General features: G+C 29.3%; 1 protein-coding gene across 12 annotated transcripts in view; it reads left to right on the top strand.

Moving 5' to 3' along the window:
* Nucleotides 1-21,593, top strand: part of LOC107456640 (rho-related BTB domain-containing protein 1) — a 104,145-nt gene that overhangs the window by 48,768 nt on the left and 33,784 nt on the right. For 6 of the 12 annotated variants that reach the window (XM_087155836.1, XM_087155839.1, XM_087155831.1 and 3 more), the window contains exons 2-4: nucleotides 9,764-9,980; nucleotides 14,750-14,853; nucleotides 15,807-16,007. In XM_087155836.1, the coding sequence (XP_087011962.1) occupies nucleotides 9,786-9,980; nucleotides 14,750-14,853; nucleotides 15,807-16,007 (500 nt within the window). In that variant the 5' untranslated portion in view covers nucleotides 9,764-9,785. Of the gene's footprint in view, nucleotides 1-9,763; nucleotides 9,996-14,749; nucleotides 14,854-15,806; nucleotides 16,008-21,593 lie in introns of all 12 variants that reach the window. The other 6 variants (XM_087155833.1, XM_087155834.1, XM_087155830.1 and 3 more) reach the window with 2 other exon arrangements.

A 21,593-nucleotide genomic window follows, 5' to 3' on the forward strand; every position in this document is an offset into this window, starting at 1 on the left:
TTATTTTTAGAACCCTCGTCAAAAATTATGTCAAAATAATATGAACAGAAAAAGGCACAGATTAATATTTAAGCGAGGGGGGGGGAATGTTAATGTATAGTGAGTCACGTGAGATTCAAAACAATTTAGATCATGCACAGCCACTTTTTAAATGAAATTTTGAATACTTAAAATCTGTAAAATATGAACTCACTAAAATATGAGCACCCTCCATATCCTAAACACCAGATATATATTTTTAGACGAAGGCCAACCAGATTTTTATTTTTAGAACCCTCGTCAAAAATTATGTCAAAATAATATGAACAAAATGAGGCACAAATTAATATTTAAGCGAGGGGGGGGGATGTTAATGTATCGTGAGTCACGTGAGATTCAAAACATCCGAGCAATTTAGGGAAGGGAGGTTCTGAATATTCATCAATAAAAATTCTTTTAAATCAATTTTTTTAAAATCTAGATTCATGACATTTAATCGTACTTAAAGCAATTAATTACATAAATATGTTCTGATTAATGCATTCAAATATCGAAAATAAATTTTCATTAAATGGATGAGTTCTCTTAATTTATGGTTGAAATCAAGGCTATATTCTATTAGTTCGTTATTCGATACGTTAGCTCTTTATGAAGAGCTCCGGTATGTGAAGATCAACTCTTGACATCATTTTAATCTAATTCGTTCAAAATGTAAGTAAAAAGATTTTAGAATGTGATTTTACTCTTTAAAGCTGAAGATTTTACTTTTTACTTTAGATTAAGATTTAGATTAAGATTTTACTTCTGATTTCATTTTTTTAGAACTCAATCACATTTTTAAAAAAATATATACTTTTTTTGTTACATAACAATTTATTTTCGAAAATTTTATTTATTTTTAGAACTTAATTAATCAAATTTTTGAAAATATTTTTTTTTTCTGTTACGTGATTATATTTTTTTCAAAGCTTCGTATTTTTAGAACTCTATCACATTTTGGAATATATATATATGTATATTGTTACATTATAATATTTTATCGAAATTTTTCGCTACCTTAAATTTTAAAATAAGACCAAAAGGTAAATTGATGAAATTTAAATACACTTGAAAGAAAAATGTGTTTTTATCATATATGCGTGATTATATATGTAATAAAAATGCGTATCGTCCTTTTAAAAGAACTGATCCTTTTTTCTCAATACATGCATTCAACGCAAATTCGTCTTTGGCAGGTTTGTTAATTTCTTAAATTTATGTAGCAAATTAGGAGTGTCAAACAAATTTACTTATTGTAAAGCAAGTAATGTAATCTAGTTAATCGAATATTTAGTCATTTAAAGATATTTTCTGAATTTCCCATTTTAAATTTGCCCTGCGCTCAAACTTTCGCTTCATGCTGTCACGCATACCGACACATACCAAAGTCACATACCGACAAAATTTTATGCAAACGAAATCCTGTGCGTATAATGAGGGGGGGGGGGCGAAACTCCTTAGTAGCCCCTTCCTGTAAAATGACAAGTATAGCTCGCCATTTGTTTTTCATTTCATACAGCACAATAACAACTAATACTCCTTCACTGTCACAAATTTCGGATCAAATTACGGTAAAATATACCAGCACTCAGGGTGTCAGTACTTTGTACAGTAAAATCCGTTTTTGCCTAAACTTGTTCCGGAGCAAAAAAATCTGATAAACCGTAATTTTTACAGTAAAAATTATCGTAAAATCACTGAATTCCTCAAATTAAATAAATATTTTTTTAAAAATTACGGTATAGTATTTCAGGGAAAAAATAGATTTTACGGACGGGGCGCACAAAGTGCAGAAACTTTATACTGTAATTTGATCTGGAATTTTTTGTAGTGTTATGCGAATTAAGTTACCATGGGATATGATAATGAATTTCGTTAAAAATTTCTAGTGCACTGAATTCGGCAGAACTTTTTAATTGGTTATTTTTTATTTTTTTAAATAAAAATTAAATTATTAAGCCATGCTCTCAGAACAGATATCCGCGTAAGCTGCAATTTTGGTGGTTCCAGCAAGCGTACCTTGAATATTCAATATGCTAATTAATTTGTGTGGACCATTTTTAAAATTACGGAATTAAATACTCCGTTTTTGACGTGCCTATTTCGCTATAACTCTAGATCTATTTAAGCGAATTAAAAAATTTTTGCTCACAATTATAAAAGTTGATAATTCACTAAAATTTCATGCGGAATATGTTTTTCACGTGCGTTAGTACTTTTTCGTAATTTAATTTATAAATAGTCCAAAATATTTTGAATTGTAAGGTATACTAATTTTGATATCCTTTAAAAACTAGGAAATTGCGAATGCCAATATACAATATTTTTACGTAATCGGTCAGTAAATTCTTGATAGATGAAAATATTAAAAAAAAATTATAACATAAAAAAATTCTTTTTTCGAAAATTTTAATCTTTTTTATAACTTAAAAAATATTTGTTTCAGAATATTTGATACAACTTTTATAAAGTTTAATTATTCAGAAATTAATTGACCAAGTTTGTTTAATTTTTTTAACTTTGGTATTCTAAATTTCAAAGCGATTTAAAATTATAATAAAGGGGTCTCCTATTTTTAACCGTTTTTCTGCCTAAACCAAATTTTCTTTTTCTTTTGTGTTGAGAGTTAAGAATCCGAATACGCTTAAAAATATTGTGTTTATTCAGAGAAATTACGTCTTTTGATTGAATTTCCAGACTTAAAATATTTGATACAACTTTTATAAGAATATTTGATACAACTTTTATAAAATTTAATTACTCAGAAATTAATTGACCAAGTTTGTTTAATTTCTTTAAACTTTGGTATTCTAAATTTCAAAACGATTTAAAATTATAATAAAGGGGTCTCCTATTTTTAACCGTTTTTCTGCCTTAACCAAATTTTCTTTTTCTTTTGTGTTGAGAGTTAAGAATCCGAATACGCTTAAAAATATTGTGTTTATTCAGAGAAATTACGTCTTTTGATTGAATTTCCAGACTTAAAATATTTGATACAACTTTTATAAGAATATTTGATACAACTTTTATAAAATTTAATTACTCAGAAATTAATTGACCAAGTTTGTTTAATTTCTTTAAACTTTGGTATTCTAAATTTCAAAACGATTTAAAATTATAATAAAGGGGTCTCCTATTTTTAACCGTTTTTCTGCCTTAACCAAATTTTCTTTTTCTTTTGTGTTGAGAGTTAAGAATCCGAATACGCTTAAAAATATTGTGTTTATTCAGAGAAATTACGTCTTTTGATTGAATTTCCAGACTTAAAATATTTGATACAACTTTTATAAGAATATTTGATACAACTTTTATAAAATTTAATTACTCAGAAATTAATTGACCAAGTTTGTTTAATTTCTTTAAACTTTGGTATTCTAAATTTCAAAACGATTTAAAATTATAATAAAGGGGTCTCCTATTTTTAACCGTTTTTCTGCCTTAACCAAATTTTCTTTTTCTTTTGTGTTGAGAGTTAAGAATCCGAATACGCTTAAAAATATTGTGTTTATTCAGAGAAATTACGTCTTTTGATTGAATTTCCAGACTTAAAATATTTGATACAACTTTTATAAGAATATTTGATACAACTTTTATAAAATTTAATTACTCAGAAATTAATTGACCAAGTTTGTTTAATTTCTTTAAACTTTGGTATTCTAAATTTCAAAACGATTTAAAATTATAATAAAGGGGTCTCCTATTTTTAACCGTTTTTCTGCCTTAACCAAATTTTCTTTTTCTTTTGTGTTGAGAGTTAAGAATCCGAATACGCTTAAAAATATTGTGTTTATTCAGAGAAATTACGTCTTTTGATTGAATTTCCAGACTTAAAATATTTGATACAACTTTTATAAGAATATTTGATACAACTTTTATAAAATTTAATTACTCAGAAATTAATTGACCAAGTTTGTTTAATTTCTTTAAACTTTGGTATTCTAAATTTCAAAACGATTTAAAATTATAATAAAGGGGTCTCCTATTTTTAACCGTTTTTCTGCCTTAACCAAATTTTCTTTTTCTTTTGTGTTGAGAGTTAAGAATCCGAATACGCTTAAAAATATTGTGTTTATTCAGAGAAATTACGTCTTTTGATTGAATTTCCAGACTTAAAATATTTGATACAACTTTTATAAGAATATTTGATACAACTTTTATAAAATTTAATTACTCAGAAATTAATTGACCAAGTTTGTTTAATTTCTTTAAACTTTGGTATTCTAAATTTCAAAACGATTTAAAATTATAATAAAGGGGTCTCCTATTTTTAACCGTTTTTCTGCCTTAACCAAATTTTCTTTTTCTTTTGTGTTGAGAGTTAAGAATCCGAATACGCTTAAAAATATTGTGTTTATTCAGAGAAATTACGTCTTTTGATTGAATTTCCAGACTTAAAATATTTGATACAACTTTTATAAGAATATTTGATACAACTTTTATAAAATTTAATTACTCAGAAATTAATTGACCAAGTTTGTTTAATTTCTTTAAACTTTGGTATTCTAAATTTCAAAACGATTTAAAATTATAATAAAGGGGTCTCCTATTTTTAACCGTTTTTCTGCCTTAACCAAATTTTCTTTTTCTTTTGTGTTGAGAGTTAAGAATCCGAATACGCTTAAAAATATTGTGTTTATTCAGAGAAATTACGTCTTTTGATTGAATTTCCAGACTTAAAATATTTGATACAACTTTTATAAGAATATTTGATACAACTTTTATAAAATTTAATTACTCAGAAATTAATTGACCAAGTTTGTTTAATTTCTTTAAACTTTGGTATTCTAAATTTCAAAACGATTTAAAATTATAATAAAGGGGTCTCCTATTTTTAACCGTTTTTCTGCCTTAACCAAATTTTCTTTTTCTTTTGTGTTGAGAGTTAAGAATCCGAATACGCTTAAAAATATTGTGTTTATTCAGAGAAATTACGTCTTTTGATTGAATTTCCAGACTTAAAATATTTGATACAACTTTTATAAGAATATTTGATACAACTTTTATAAAATTTAATTACTCAGAAATTAATTGACCAAGTTTGTTTAATTTCTTTAAACTTTGGTATTCTAAATTTCAAAACGATTTAAAATTATAATAAAGGGGTCTCCTATTTTTAACCGTTTTTCTGCCTTAACCAAATTTTCTTTTTCTTTTGTGTTGAGAGTTAAGAATCCGAATACGCTTAAAAATATTGTGTTTATTCAGAGAAATTACGTCTTTTGATTGAATTTCCAGACTTAAAATATTTGATACAACTTTTATAAGAATATTTGATACAACTTTTATAAAATTTAATTACTCAGAAATTAATTGACCAAGTTTGTTTAATTTCTTTAAACTTTGGTATTCTAAATTTCAAAACGATTTAAAATTATAATAAAGGGGTCTCCTATTTTTAACCGTTTTTCTGCCTTAACCAAATTTTCTTTTTCTTTTGTGTTGAGAGTTAAGAATCCGAATACGCTTAAAAATATTGTGTTTATTCAGAGAAATTACGTCTTTTGATTGAATTTCCAGACTTAAAATATTTGATACAACTTTTATAAGAATATTTGATACAACTTTTATAAAATTTAATTACTCAGAAATTAATTGACCAAGTTTGTTTAATTTCTTTAAACTTTGGTATTCTAAATTTCAAAACGATTTAAAATTATAATAAAGGGGTCTCCTATTTTTAACCGTTTTTCTGCCTTAACCAAATTTTCTTTTTCTTTTGTGTTGAGAGTTAAGAATCCGAATACGCTTAAAAATATTGTGTTTATTCAGAGAAATTACGTCTTTTGATTGAATTTCCAGACTTAAAATATTTGATACAACTTTTATAAGAATATTTGATACAACTTTTATAAAATTTAATTACTCAGAAATTAATTGACCAAGTTTGTTTAATTTCTTTAAACTTTGGTATTCTAAATTTCAAAACGATTTAAAATTATAATAAAGGGGTCTCCTATTTTTAACCGTTTTTCTGCCTTAACCAAATTTTCTTTTGCGTTGAGAGTTAAGAATCTGAATACGCTGAAAAATATTGTGTTTATTCAGAGAAATTACGTCTTTTGATTGAATTTCCAAACTTAAAATACTGTCTGCATAAATTAATTAGCATATAAGGTTATGGTATTAATATACTATCAATAGGATAGAAAAGATTTGATCCATTAGACGACTAAAAACACTAACATTTTAAATCCATTACACTTATTTTTATTGTAAAATTAATTTTTTAACAAATAAATATTTTGCTCAAGCAAATTATTTTATGAAAAATCGAATAATTAAACAAATTAAATAAAGAAGTTTTTGGACATTTGAAGAAGTTTTCTTTACATTAAAAAAGTATTCTATTAGAAATAATAATTTTTTTATCACAGTGTCGTTTCCTTTTAAATTTACATGAAAATTCAGATTTTTATATTTTCAACATTTCTTAAAAATTTGTTCTTTCTTAGCCCCCTCTAGTGATTTCCTTCCTCTTTTAAAGGGTATCCAATCCAAGATTTTAATCCTGGTATCATCACACCTTTTCACCCATCTGACTGTAGTTGTTTATTAGTTTTGAACATCGGTTAATAGAAAGATAACTTTTTTCCCATGCTTAGTTTACTATTTTTCAAAATATCAAATCGTATTTCCGAGAACGAAAGTCTATACAAGTATCAGAAGCTCGGAAGTTATTGATGAAAGATAGATTATACGTTGTTTAATTTTCTTTTGAAAGAAAAGATTAAGAAGTGACTAAGTTTGAAGTGTCAGCATGATAATTGTTTATTCTTATTCCTGTTCTCTATCAATTAAACTTGCCAAATTTTTTTCATCGTCTGCTTTGTTTTTATGTACAATTTTCATCAGCGGCGATGATGGCCTTTATTTGAATGAAAGACTATCATATCCGTCTGATATGATGCGTCAGATAAGAGTTTGACTTGATATTTCTCGCAAAAGCGGTGATTTCTTATCCTTAAATAAAATTTATTTCAAAACTACTTAAAAAGTGATAATATAATATTTTTCTCTTTTTGTTTTAGTTTCAATGATAACACTGATAAGATAACCGAGTTTAATAAATAAACCAGTCTCTCAGAGCTTCCGATTTAAACGTTTCATTTCCTCATACGAATTTAGATCCTTCCTTCTATTTTTCTTCTTTGAAATGAATTTTTTTCACTAAAATACAACAAGAAATGAAGAGTTCTAATTCTTCTTTACCAAAACTACTTTTGAATGAGAGAGAAACATTATTATTTTTATTTACTTTTCTCTTCTATACCCAAAATAGCGAGTATTTTTAATTTTATTTTTTTATTAAATTTAATTAATTCTTCATTCTCTTTTTTTTCGATTAATTTATTTTCTCAAAGAGTAACTAACCCCGTTTTTAATTTGAACAATTTTTCTACTTTGTTTTATAAATAACTAGTTGCATTCAATGCAATTAGTTTATGCTGGTCTTAGTAATAGTTTTTTTTTTATTTCCAATGAGCTGCACAATCGGTTTTGCCGATGCGTTCTCCAGAGGTGGGTCCACTCTTTCAGGACCACCACAATAGGTGAGATACCGTTGGCGATGTTAATTTGGACGTCTAGTTTCTGCCACACTAGATGGCAGCACCGAGACTCTATTTGGATGCTAAAGTGCACTAGGAATTTAATTTTGCCGGAAATGCTAAGAGCCAATAAAACACTCCAGGGATCTTTTACATGCCGCATAATCATACGACATGACCGCTGAGGATTTTCTGAAAATCCGGTGCCTGGGCCGGGGATCGAACCCGCAGGCTTGGGCTCAGAAGGCTGACGACAAACCAACTAGATAATAGATCTTAGTAAAAGTTTAGCACAAAGTTATTATTTAGCACAAAGTACGAGTATAAGACACAAATTAAAATTAAAAAAGCCGGCAACCATTTTAGTACTATATACCTTCAATAGTGCCGAATCATTCATTGTATGTCTGTGTACTAATGATTAGTAGGTACTATATACCTTCATCAGTACCGAATCATTCATTGTATCTCTGTGTACTAATGATTAGTAGGTACTATATACCTTCATCAGTGCCGAATCATTCATTGTATGTCTGTGTACTAATGATTAGTAGGTACTATATACCTTCATCAGTGCCGAATCATTCATTGTATGTCTGTGTACTAATGATGGTTACAGAATATAACCCTGAACAACTTTTGTACGCCCGATCGGATTTTCACGAAATGAGTGCCCTTCTTAATGGTCCAAAGGGGGTGACCTAAAGCATTAATAAATTTTCGTAACTATTAACTAAGTTACGAAATCAGATACAAAAACGACTTTCTTTGAAAGAAGACGACTTTTTTCGGCGGCTATTAAAATTTTAGACAGTCAAAACATGGCTGGTAACCGCAGTCTGAAATCTTGACAATGGTCGATGGTTGGTTTACTAAAAGGTTAATTCTGCTTTTTAAGTATTTCACTATATTTCGGGAACTCACTATATAAGAGAATCCAAAAATTTTTGCACAAAATTATGAAAATGCAATTTCAACATCAAATGAATGCAAATGCAACATCAAAATGCAATTTCATGTAAGAATAATTTCTAATAATTATTAACTCTTTTTATTATTTTAAAAAATAATTTTAATAATTATTAATTATTTTTAAAAATAATTATTCAATAATTATAATTTATAATTATTAATTAATTTTTGAATAATTAAGTATTTGAATTTTTATATCATTTCAAACTATGTGATTAGAAATGGCAAAAACCGAATTTAAAACGAAATAGATCGAATGATTCTGGAGGTATAAAACTTTAAAAAAACCTTATTTTTAAATTTTCATTTCTCCAAAATTGTTCTACTGATTTCTTTTAAATTTCAGATTTTTGACATTTCAATTTATCTAGTTCAAAATAGTGTAAAAATTTGCAATCTTCGCAATTCAAAACTTTTTTGATTCGCTCAAAAAATTCTTTAGAGATATGGCGAAATAGGTAAAATTGATATAGGCAAGTTTGATATTCTAAATTTATCGAAGAAAAAATATGTTTATTCAGAGAAAAAACGTTTTTGAAAGATTCCCCATTTTAATTAGTTATTAGCACTAATTATTTAGCATGCTTGATGTTGCCCTTTATAACCCTTAAGATTGGATTTTGTAATAGCATGACAAACCAATCGATAAAACTAAAATTTTTAGAGTGATATCTTTCTTTTTTTAGGCCTCTGAACTTATTTGAAATACAAAATTGGCTATCTAACTTTTTACCTTTTCATATTTGTAACAGATTCAGAACTTTCTGCACAATTAATATATATTTCTGGAATCCTTGTGAACACTAAAATAGAAGCACGAGGAAGAAAATATTATCAAACCTTGACGAATTGTGAACGAGGAAAGCTGGATTTAAGAAATTTATAACCTCTTTGATTTTTGAGTGAAATTGAGGTACGGTGAAAGCAGTTTTCAGAAACATCTTCATATTGCGTCCTGCAGTTAAACTGATTCTGAAATTTTTAAACTCCTCTTCCTTAATAGTGATTCGTCAGATTTGTGTATGATTTTTCATCTTTACTTAAATATTAATTAGAGCCTCCTGATGTTCATACTCTTTTTACTTTATTTTTCATAATGATTCTAAAAATATATATTAAGGGTGGTAATTGCAAACTACCCAGCATGCTTAAACTTCATTGTTTTTTTCAACAAAGAGAAAACCCTCAAGTTAGCATTAAATGATATTTTAATGGTTCTCTCTTAGCGCCAAAAAATTGCAAGGTACGATGGCGCTAGACATTGAAGAAGAATTCAACTCAAGACTAGAAACAATCAAGTGTGTTGTGGTAGGAGATACAGCTGTTGGAAAAACACGTTTGATCTGTGCAAGAACTTGCAATGCAGTACTCAATCTTCCTCAAATGCTTACTACTCATGTACCTACAGTTTGGGCCATAGATCAGTATAGAATTCATAAAGAGGTAATACATGAAGAGGTAATTCATAATAAATAATTTCAGCGCTTCTTAAAGATTTGTACATATCATTCGAACTATAGTAAGGTACAGTTTTAAAACAAATCAATAAAACTATGATATTCCTATGGATATGTAACCCTATATAGCTATGCACAGGTGGCGTTTTCAATTAACATTTGTATTACTTTCTTAATTTTAGCTTAAAAAATTGATCATTTTCTTGTTAATGTACATTGTTACAATATGACTTGTTCTATTTATTTCCATTTATAAATTCATTTAACTTAGGCTAAAAACTCAAAAAACTGACGATAATATTCAAAACATGGAAACCTTTAGACTTTATGTTGTAATATTAATTTCTGACCAATTCTGAATTTGCGACTAGCAATGTTCAATTCCGCAGAATCGTTATTTTGAACCCAACCCACGGCAAGGGAATTCCTGGATCAAGCATTGGGACAAATAAGCCTTCGTAGAGGACTTTTTTGATTTAAATAACCCACATTTGCGTTACATGGAGAAGAATTTAAACAAACAAACAAACACGAAAACCATCCACGATTAGCCCGATGGCAAGGGGATTCTAATGTATGATCTATCTATTCCTGAGGATATTTTGCGTCAGTGATCGGTTCGAATTCGAAACAAACAGCCACCGATGGAATTCTGAACCACCTCATTGGGTGGCGATCGCTCTATCCCCTGAGCCACCGAGACTCTTTTCTTAGAGTTGGTGAAATTCAGAAAAATCATTTAAGCGATAAAAGTACGTGCAAATTTAAATACAATCTCATATCTTGAATATAAAGATTCATATATCGCCTCACAAGCGGATGGATACTCCGGAAGTGACGATTTTGGAATCTTGTTATTGTTTGCATTCAGTATACCATCCATAGGTACAGCTTTGAATAAAACAATGCAACTTTCATAATCTGAAAGTAATGATTGAAGACACGTTTCTGACATTTATCGCAGTGGATCGTTTTATGGAACATTTTCATTGACTTACGTATATTTCTAACATGCTTATGCAAACTTTGAATGACATTGTCTGGAATATGTATTTTCCACACTCTCGGGCTCGAAAATTTTACTCTTCATTCTTTTGATCACGGGAAGCCTTTGAAGCTCTTTTGGCCAAAAGTAAATAAATAAAGGGAATTTTAGTACCTTAAATTCGAAGCTAAGATTAACTCGAAGATGCGAACTTAAACTAACTATATCATCTTGTTGTGAAGAATCGTTTGAACTTTAAAACGGATAAATAGCTTAAATATATAAAAAAAAATTCCCTTTTTTTTTAGAGATTGCTAATTCGGCGAGTTTTATTCATAGTTACGTATAAAATATTTAAGACTTCATAAGTTCTAGTTGAGTAGGATTTTAACTGAACTATGTCATGCATATAAGACGTGATTTGTGTTTTAACCAGATCAATATTAAGGCAACAATAAACGAGAAAAACTAAGAAGGAAGCTATTAATAGTTCTAAAGGTAACCTCTAATTGGAACGTAAAATAATTAATGTTTAAGGAAATTGTAACACTTCGAAAATAGAAAACTTAGTTTAAAAAGAGGGGGGGAAAAGAATTTGTCCTAAACTAAGGTTAATATTTGCCATATTTTAATGAATATTTTGAGCTACTATTTCCAAAATTCAAAAGCAATTTTCCTGAAACAACAAATGGGTTTTCTTGCTGCAACAAATAGGTTTTCCCCATGCTGTTTATAGAAAAAAGCAGAAAAATTTTCTTTTCCTTTTTAAACATTTAAAAACTAATAACCGGTATAAAACATTTAATATTGATACTTAGCAAACTTCAGTATATAAATCAACCTACAGTATACTACCAAATAGTATGTAAATCCTTAACTGGTTTGTTGCTTCTAGGGGCGCAGATGTTATAGCGGTACTAAGCAATAAAACAAATTCAACTTTTTTTTTACCACTTCAGTTTTCCAAACTTCACACTTAGCTGTGTCACACATTCTTATTACGTTATTTTTGAATAATAAGCATTTCTTAGAAAATAACACTGAATTTTCGGAAATAATTTAATAAATATATATTTTTGGCATCGCATAATTTGCTCAATAAATAAATCACGCCATTGTCAGAAAATGTCGATTTCTTTGCAGATTTCGTCACGTCTTTCATTATAGCTCGTGTAAATTAAGAATAAAAATGTTGTTTGTATATTGATGTTTAAATATGTATTGAACAGTTTTTCGTATACAACTTCCTTTTTCTCCCTTTTAAAACATATTTGTGCATTCCAAACCTAAATTATGCCCATTTTCAATCTTAAAATGTGGAGCAATATGACGATAAGCCACACTTTTTAAAAAGTCACCATTTTCACATCCAGCTGTTCCTTAGTATTTCTTCAAGATATGTATTTTGGAATTCTCACTTCTTTACAACAACATTACACAGAAACATCTCCTTACTTTATGGAAATCAGGGTGTTTTTTTAAAGCTAAACATGCTTTTATCAATAATACGGCGTACCATTATATTGCCCTAAGTCAGCGGGATCGAACATATAACCCGCAAATCAGATATTGACCCATGAAAAACCACAGTGCTGACGTAAAATATCCTCAGTAGTAGACGGATCATGGGTTAGAGTCCCCTTGCAATAAGGCTAACCATAGGAGGTTTTCGTGATTTTCCTCTTCATGTAACGCAAATGCTGGTTAGTTCCATCAAAAAGTCCTCCACGAAGGCAAATTTCTCCCAATACTTGATCCAGGAGTTCCATTGTCTGTCTTGTCTTGTTTCTGGATTGGGTTCAAAATTACATGGCTGCGGAATTGAGCATTAGTAGTCGTAAACCCAAAATTTATTCGGCTGTTCAACGACTGTTATAAAATATAATCATTAAAAAAAGCGAACAGACAATTCGAAATATTAAAAAATTAAAATATAAGTATTTAATTCAATTTTCTATATGAAAATTGGACAGCTGATTTTCTGTCAAGTATACAAGCAAGCACCTGTGCATGAATTTATGACAATTGGTCATAAACTTAGAAGTAGCGCTCATTTTCGATAATCATATTATTTAGTCAAAACATGATGTGACTTGATCAACTACTCGATAATCATAAATATAAAGGAAAGGACAAATTTGATTGTACCTATCAAATTTCGCATATTTAATTTATATGTAGTACATATATAATTGTAAATAAATTATTTCAAATTTAATAGTTTGAGAAAAGTTAAAGAAACGAAGTAATCCTTTTTAAAGAAGTTCAAAAGTGAAAACAAAGAAAGAAACGATCAACTACCTAGTTTTCTGTTAATAAATTTCCGATGTTTCCTAATTATGTTGTTGTTCATTTACGTCGCACTAGGGTTGTTCATTTACGTGCACAATGGGCTATTGGCGACTGTCTGGGAAACATCCCTGAGGATGATCCGAAGACATGCCATCACAATTTTGATCCCCTGCAGAGGGGATGGCACCTCCGCTTCGGTAGCCCGACGACCTGCACGCGAAGTCGAGAACTTTACGGTAGAACAGTTTAACGAGGATCGATACCGCACATTCTCGGTCCCTACGCACACTAATCCAAGTGGTCACCCACCCGCACACTGACCGCAGCCAGTGATGCTTGACTTCGGTGATCAGGCTGGGAACCGAGTCCTATTGATCAGACCACTGCGGGACTTCCTAATTATGAGTACACTTTTAACAACTCTCCTTTGCTAATGGAACCCCTGAGTTTGTAACCCATGGTCGACTATTTAAGGCTGTTTTTCGAAGGCTCAGTCGTAATTTGTTGTTGTTGTTAATTTACGTCGCACTAGAGCTGCACAATGGGCTATTTGCGACTGTCTGGGAAACATCCCTGAGGATGATCCGAAGACATGCCATCACAATTTTTATCCCCAGAGGGGATGGCACCTCCGCTTCGGTAGCCCGATGACCTGCGCGCGAAGTCGAGCACTTTACGGTAGCACAGTTTAACGAGGACCAATACCGCACACCCTCGGTCCCTACGCAGACTGATCCAAGTGGTCCCCGTCGTAATTTGAAATGATGCTTTTTACGAATAATATGCTATTTTTACAGCTGCTTTGAGTTTGTAGCAGTTACTCATGATAGCCAGCGCTGTCTACGGTTATTTTTAAAATGGCGCAAACATCAATATGGAGAAACGCCACAGTTTTGTGAAAATGAAAAGCGTTTGTGGTCTAATTTTTTAATATTTAAAAGCTTACTCCAATGCAGCATTATCTGGGCTCATAAAAATTTGAAAAAACTGAGAATAGAGCAGTGATTTTGATAATTTTCATCTAAGTGAAAAATGTGCTAAATTAGCGATTTTCAAAAATGTGTAATAACTTTTAAAATATTTAAGTTATTCGTCCGTTCTAAAGCCCAGACAATTCCTCACAGCAAGATCATATATATAGTTCAAAATCATCGCATTGCTTCAAGTGTACTTAAATTATGGCTATTTTATTTTGTTTGGCGACTGAGCTTCGAAAAACAGTGTTAAATTTATAATCAACAGAACTTGACCCACTTCGACATAGCAGCCTAAGGCCTTCATGTTTTCTTTAACCGTATCAGTAACACAGTAAATATTAAAATTAGAAAAGACGATTATTATTATTTAATACAATGTTATCCAAACATTTTCCTAATTTACCTAAATATACACGCAACGCTTCAGCTTCGCTGGTTGAGTGTTTTATCTACTTTTGAGTCTCTGGAAAGTTTATTTGCGTTAACACAGAATGTTTTTAGGTTCTTAAAAGATCTTGGATGAGTGTGGACGGAGTCAATGTTTCACTGCGTTTATGGGACACATTTGGAGATCATGAAAAAGACCGGAAATTTGCTTATGGAAGGTAACTAAAATTATTTCTTAAAGATGTTTTTTTCGAAACTCTGGCACCTAGCAAAAACAAAAGATAGCAAATGTCTTCAGTCCGAAGCAAAGCTATTTTCTGTCCTAAGTTATCTGGGCTTTAGAATGGCAAAAAGTTTCCTATACTGTACATCACGTGCTGTTTCCTATACTGTATGTCTTAAATAATTGTCAATATTCAAATTTGGGAATATAAAGGAATATACTTAAAGGAATATATTTGGGAATATACTTACGAGAATTTCTGAATTAATATTTTAACCTTTTAGATATCCAAAATATCTTCCAATTCCTGACATACAATTGGGGAGACGAAAACCTAAAAATTTAAAAAAAAAAATGCTGAAAGAATAGAGGCTACAGCTAGCAGACACGCCGGAATCAGAGTAACTTTTGCTTCGCCACAGTTAATCAAAAATGTCTATATCAGAAAATCAATGAAACCAATTAAATGGTTTAAATGCCAACGCAATTAGATTAAATATTACTGAGAAAACTAAGTTGACTTTAACAAGGAAGTTTACATTTCTATGGGAAAACTAATTTGATAAAGTTAAGCTGTAGAAATTTGAAGTAAGTGTGATGCGGCAATATCACATTTTATGGGTCCATATAATGCAGGAGTAACTTTTCAAATATTAAAATACCAGATCACAAGATCACAAACGCTTTTCATTTCAAAAAAAATAATAATAATAATAATATTTTTCTTATTGACAAGTTGTATTATTTTCATTGCTAGCATAGAGAAGGCTGGCCAAAACTAAATCTGTCATAAATAACTGCTATAAACTCACAACAGTTATAAAAACAGTATGTTATCCTCTAACGAGTATGACGAGAGACCATTCAAAAAAACAGCTTCAAGAGCAGTGATTACGTTACACAATATGCCTTCATTGAATTTTTAAAAAAATTCTGTTTGAAATTTAGGGCTGATATTGTTCTGCTATGCTTTTCCATATCCAGTCCCCAATCTTTCAAGCATTGTAAAACAAAATGGTTTCCAGAGATTCGCCAATACTGTCCTCAAGTGCCAATTGTAGTGGTGGGATGCAAGAGTGATCTGAGACACATGTACAAAGATGATGGATTTGTTACACTTTGCCATGAGAAAAATCATCAGTTTGCGAAGTAAGAATTTAAAATGTATCTGTATATATATGTATGTTAACCCAAGACTGAATTCTTAGACAAAATTTTAAACACCATTTTTTTATTTATTTTTAATTTTCATTCAATATAGTTTCTAAGGATGCATATCTACATTTTATACATTTGGTGCGTGGCCAAGGCCGGATTAACCATTAAGCATACTAAGCACGTGCGTAGGGCAGAGGTAAAGGGGGCACCACGAAGCAAACATGAAAAAAATATCTTTCTACTAGGAATATTTTTTTACACATTTTAATTCGATTTTTAAGTTCTTACATGGTTTTAACTTATTTGATATTGCGTTAAAATTTTTTCTATCACGCGGACACGAAAAAGAAAGTTCTGTATTTACAGTATCCCATCACCAAATGACCAATGTTTTTTTCCTAACAGACCTCCTATATAGTCAGTGAATAGCCGAGACCTGAAATACAAAACTACGGCAAGTGACACATTTTCCATTGTATTTTTCTCCCTGAAAAGAATGAAATCAATGTCGAAACTATCATACTTATAGTTTAGAAGTTATAGTACAATTTTGTACTTAAAACGCTTATAAGTATTTACGAATCTGACCTAAACAAATTGCCTTATTATTGCCTATTGGGCATGGGCCTAGGTCCCAAAATTTCTAAGGGGTCACGAAAATTAGTAAAATGTAATCAACATTACTATTTCTTTTAAATACTATAAGAAACATTTTTTCTACAAAAAAAATTAGATTTTCTTTATTTCAAATTTTCTTTATATCGTGATAACTCGCGTAAAAATTGCACAAATCAGATTCGAAAGTAAGATGGGCTAGCTTTGTGTTCGTTTAACTAATGAATAATTGCAGCTTAGTGACGCAGCAAAAGTTCTTGTTAGTGACTACTAAATGTTTTTAAGTAGTTTTATTTAAAATTTTATCTTATAAGTTGAATCAGATATTACTATAGAATAGGATTTTGAAATTCTCGAAATTGTTGGAAAAAAAATTTTTTTTTTTAAAGAAATCCATTGTATTGAATACTTTAAAATGTATGAATATTTTGAGTAACTTTTTCATTAAATATGAATTTTAATTTTTTAAAATGTGTTACATCTGCATAAACTATTATTTAAATGAGTTTTTAATTATCTATGAGCATTATCTACATTTTGGCTCTTTTGGATATTTTTTATGTGTTGAAAAGTATTTAATAAAAATTATAATTAACAGCCTTAATATCTTAGAATACGTGCTGAACTTGTATTTATATCTAATGAAAGGTGAGCTAGCTTTGTGTTGGTTTAAATACTAAATAAAAAATAAATACAGCTTACAATAAAAATAATTCAGCGAATCAGTGACTTTTAGCAAAAATCACTAAAATCAATTGCTTGTGGTCACCAAACTATTTTTATTTTGACATAACATATTTTGTATTAATATATAGATGCGTTAAATTTCTCTTCGAAAAAAAATCTTCAATTGTCTGCTTTTAAAATTTTTTAGAATGTTTCTCTTGAATCATGCACTTTAATAGATTTTTTTAATTGCTAGGACTACTCTTCAGCAATTTAATTTCAAACATTCTGTAAAGAGCCCAAAAAATCTGGAGGGCCTTGGGCCTGAATTTGCCTTGATCGGCCCTGCCTAAACAAGTAACGCAATTTTTCTGTACAATTTCTTATGATGGATTGAATGAGACTACACACGTCAATGGACAAAACACTGTCTCACCTTTATTTAACGAAGTCGCTAAATCCGATAACAAGTTCGTTGTATGGAAAATTCGTTAAATAGAAAATCAACTTTTAAAATACTTAAACACAAAACAGGTTTTAATTTCATCAACACTAGACATAATTAAAATAGTAATTGATACACCTCTATCTTGTAAACTAGTATCTACTGTGTATTTGTTTTATAAATCTTAAACATAAGAGAAATCTGCATGGAAAGCAAGAATAGAGCAAAACATTATGCAGTGTTACACTATCAAGATACATACATTTTCGACTAAAAAAAGAGCTAAATTTATGTGTAAAATTATAGCTGCATTTAATTTAAAATTAATTTTAAACATACAATACCACATGCGTTCTTAAATTTAATTGCTACTCATGAATCCGCTAATTTTGTCTGAGTTTTTCTTTCGAGATGCAAACAAAAAGGGAAAAGGATTATAGTGCGTTCTTTAAAAGTTAAGTGGATTTGAAATATTAATATCCCCCATAAAATACGTTAACAAGTTTGAAATGTTCAGAAATATTTTGGGAAATAGGGAAAGTGGATCTCAAAGAAAAGTTCGTTAAATAAAAAATTCACTTCACTATTTAGAAGTTATTTTACGTAAAAATTTCCAATGTTCCTTGAAAAAAAAATTGCAAAATGGAAGAATGGGAAAAAAATCGGAAAATGGAATAGAAGTGCGACTGTAGTTCAAAAAGTACAGGAGTTTTATGTATTCAAGTACTACTTCCGACGCATACTGATACTTTATATTGTTGTCAAGGAACTATCTTTATCGGGCAAAATATATTTTCCGATGAGTCTTAGTCTCGTGATTGATCTCTTTAGGTTCAGCGAATACCACCGGACTATTAAACCTGAAAATGAAAGAGTTTTTGACTAACAAGTACCCTAATTTACTCTAATTCTTTACGTTCTGAAATTTTAAAGTTCCAGAATGTTACCCAAATGATTCCCAATAATAGTTTATAATCTGATATCAAATTTTAATTTTTCTTTAGTTAGTAATTCATGTAACTTTGTTTAACTATGAATTAACACACTTTCTTTCAAATGAATAAATTTTCTTTGATTATTTCTTAAATCAGAAATTTTATCTCACTTACGCTTTAAATATCATTGTATTTCAGTTTTGAATCAAAATTTTTTAAAGTTAATTAACGGAATAACTGTTCAGTGAATTTCCTTTTCTTTTTAAAATTAATTTTCTCTAAATTCATTTATATGCTATGATTTGGGGATTGAAGAAGTCATGCCACTATCTTAACCCTATAAGACTTTCCTCTGATAAATTATTAGACTAGATCTACAAATTAAAAACATTTATTTCTCCTCTTATTTCAAAATATCGATGTAGCTTAAGAGAAATGCACTTAAATTCCCTCAAGTAAAGTTAAGTGCTAAAATTTCACGTTCACTCTGAAAACATTAAAGTAACACGGTAACATCTAGCAATCACTATGTACGCAAAAGAAGAGTTAGAACAATATATTTAAAGAAGGATAAATTTCTCAGTGAGAAACACTAACAACATCACGCTTTAATAATCAATTTTATTCAATTCTAAATTCATAAATTATACATTAATTTTCGGGTTTAAGCCAAATGTACAATTACACTGAATGCTGTAATTTCAAAATACAACAATATACAACAATATGCAGCATCTTTTTGGTCTTACAATAAAGAACTGGATGCAAAATTTGTCAACTGCAATTTTCGATAAGAAACTAGTATAAAATTTTTCCACGGCTTCAATATTAACTCTTTCTCCTATTTTTATAAAATGATTTTGATTGATCTTTTTGTCATGGTTTGTTCGAATTGTTACTTATAGCCTAATAGCAGTTAACAGATTTTGTTACATTATGGATTACTAACAGTTTTGTTCTAGTACAGATATGGGTAAATATTTTATACTTTATTGTGCTGAATGTGTACTTAAAAATTTTGATTATTTTAATGCAGTCTGTTCATGAAATTTTCGCATTTTAGTATCTTAATTTTATGAGCACATAAAATTGATTACGCTCATAACACATTGTATAAAATACCGAATAATATCAATTTGAGAGCAAATTAAAGCATAAAGAAAAGTTAATTCAGTTCAGCTTAAGTTCGTTACAAAACTTCAAAATTATGATTCATGCTATTTTACTCGCTAGTCTTTCTATTTAATGCAACATTAAATGTCTAAGGAACATTTTGAATTAACTTTAAAAAATCACTTGAAATTTAAACTAGAAGTACGATTTTTTTAAATTTTAGAGCATTTGAATTTCACATAATGTTCAACACTGTGGGATGGATTTTTGCCGAGAGTAGTTTTAATACGCGTAGTTGATTTTACTTGTATAAAAAAAGTAAATGGTTTACCTCTATCTGGAATGCTAATACTGTATATCGAAAAACATGGATGCACATTTGCCAGGTCTGCTTCGATTTCATCGAAAAATAGGCGAGGAGAAATAGTTTGGTTACTTTGTAGTACTATGCGCGTTCTTCGGGAAATATCTATTACCTAGTACCGAAGAAAATCGTCCTGCAGTAGTATCTTTTCCTTTTGGACACAAACTGAATCTCTAAGTTAAGAATTCGCTTTTAACTTAAGTCCAGAAACTAAACATACAAATGAATTGATAGGAAAGGAACAAATTAAAAATATTTGGCTTTAATTTCTCTGTAAATTAAAATATTATACTTTTTATTATCATATTTATGACTCATATTTCTAGAGCATTATTCAAAGCCAGTAAGTAGGTCATATTAGGAACCCGACAGTATAGAAAAATTTAGGACATTTAAAATTATCTTTTGGAGGCTTTATAATCTTCGTCACTGCTTATTTAAAAAATTTATATTACGTTTCTCCGATTTTGCCTTGAAGTGATTACTTGTATAAGCATTGTTGTATAGGGCTACTTTTACTTAGGAATTAATAAAAAACTGAGCATGCTTGTGAAATTAGAAATTTTAAAACCTTCATTTATTTATTAGTAGTAACCCCACCCAGATTGTTTCAGTATTTTTAGAATTCCACGAGCATTCGCATGGGTTGTAACCGAATTGTCACCTTTTGCTACATAGGGACAAAGTTTATTTTTTTGACTTTAGGTTAGAGATTTTCTTCAATTATTGAGGATATAGGCTTAACATTGTAGAGTAGCTATAAAGAAATTTGAATAAATAGGTTCTGTTTAAATTTAACGGATTTCTGTATTTATTAGAAATTAAGAGACCTTACTTCTGTAGAGATTGGCCCCGTTAAGTGAGCATATGAATAAAAAAAAAACACTTCATTACAAAAATATAAGATCAAAAATATGACTTTAATAGAAAACAAAGGAATAAAAATTAAACGGGAGAAAGGTTACGAATTTCAAAGTTAAATTCCTCATTAACTCGTAAAAATGATAATAACTCAATGATTTTATTTCCTTAAAGTTAAAATAAATGATAAAATGTAAAAATTTAAAACGAAAAGCAGCAATTTATGCTTCATTGTGCAGTATATTTAGGTACTATTTAATTAATATATCTGTAGACAAAGAATACTTGATTTGTGATAACTGAAGTGTGTAATGAGTGTTTATTTTAAAACTCATAAATTTACAATAATTAAGAAACTTATGCTAACGAATTTATATCTGAATAAATTTTAGAGCTTATTTTAAATAAAAGGAGAAATGTTGAAATTATTGTAATCTGAATTCTTTTAAAACTGTTACTACTTTATAATATTGTAATTATCTTTTAACAGAATAGAACTATTTTGATGGTCTTAAATATTTTAGACTAGAAAATTACTAAAATTAGCTTTGAAAAATTCCTTTGCACGCTAAGGTTTA

This window comes from Parasteatoda tepidariorum, chromosome 12, assembly GCF_982258835.1.
Source record: "Parasteatoda tepidariorum strain Cologne lab strain chromosome 12, Ptep-v5.0, whole genome shotgun sequence".
NCBI classification, from domain to species: domain Eukaryota; kingdom Metazoa; phylum Arthropoda; class Arachnida; order Araneae; family Theridiidae; genus Parasteatoda; species Parasteatoda tepidariorum.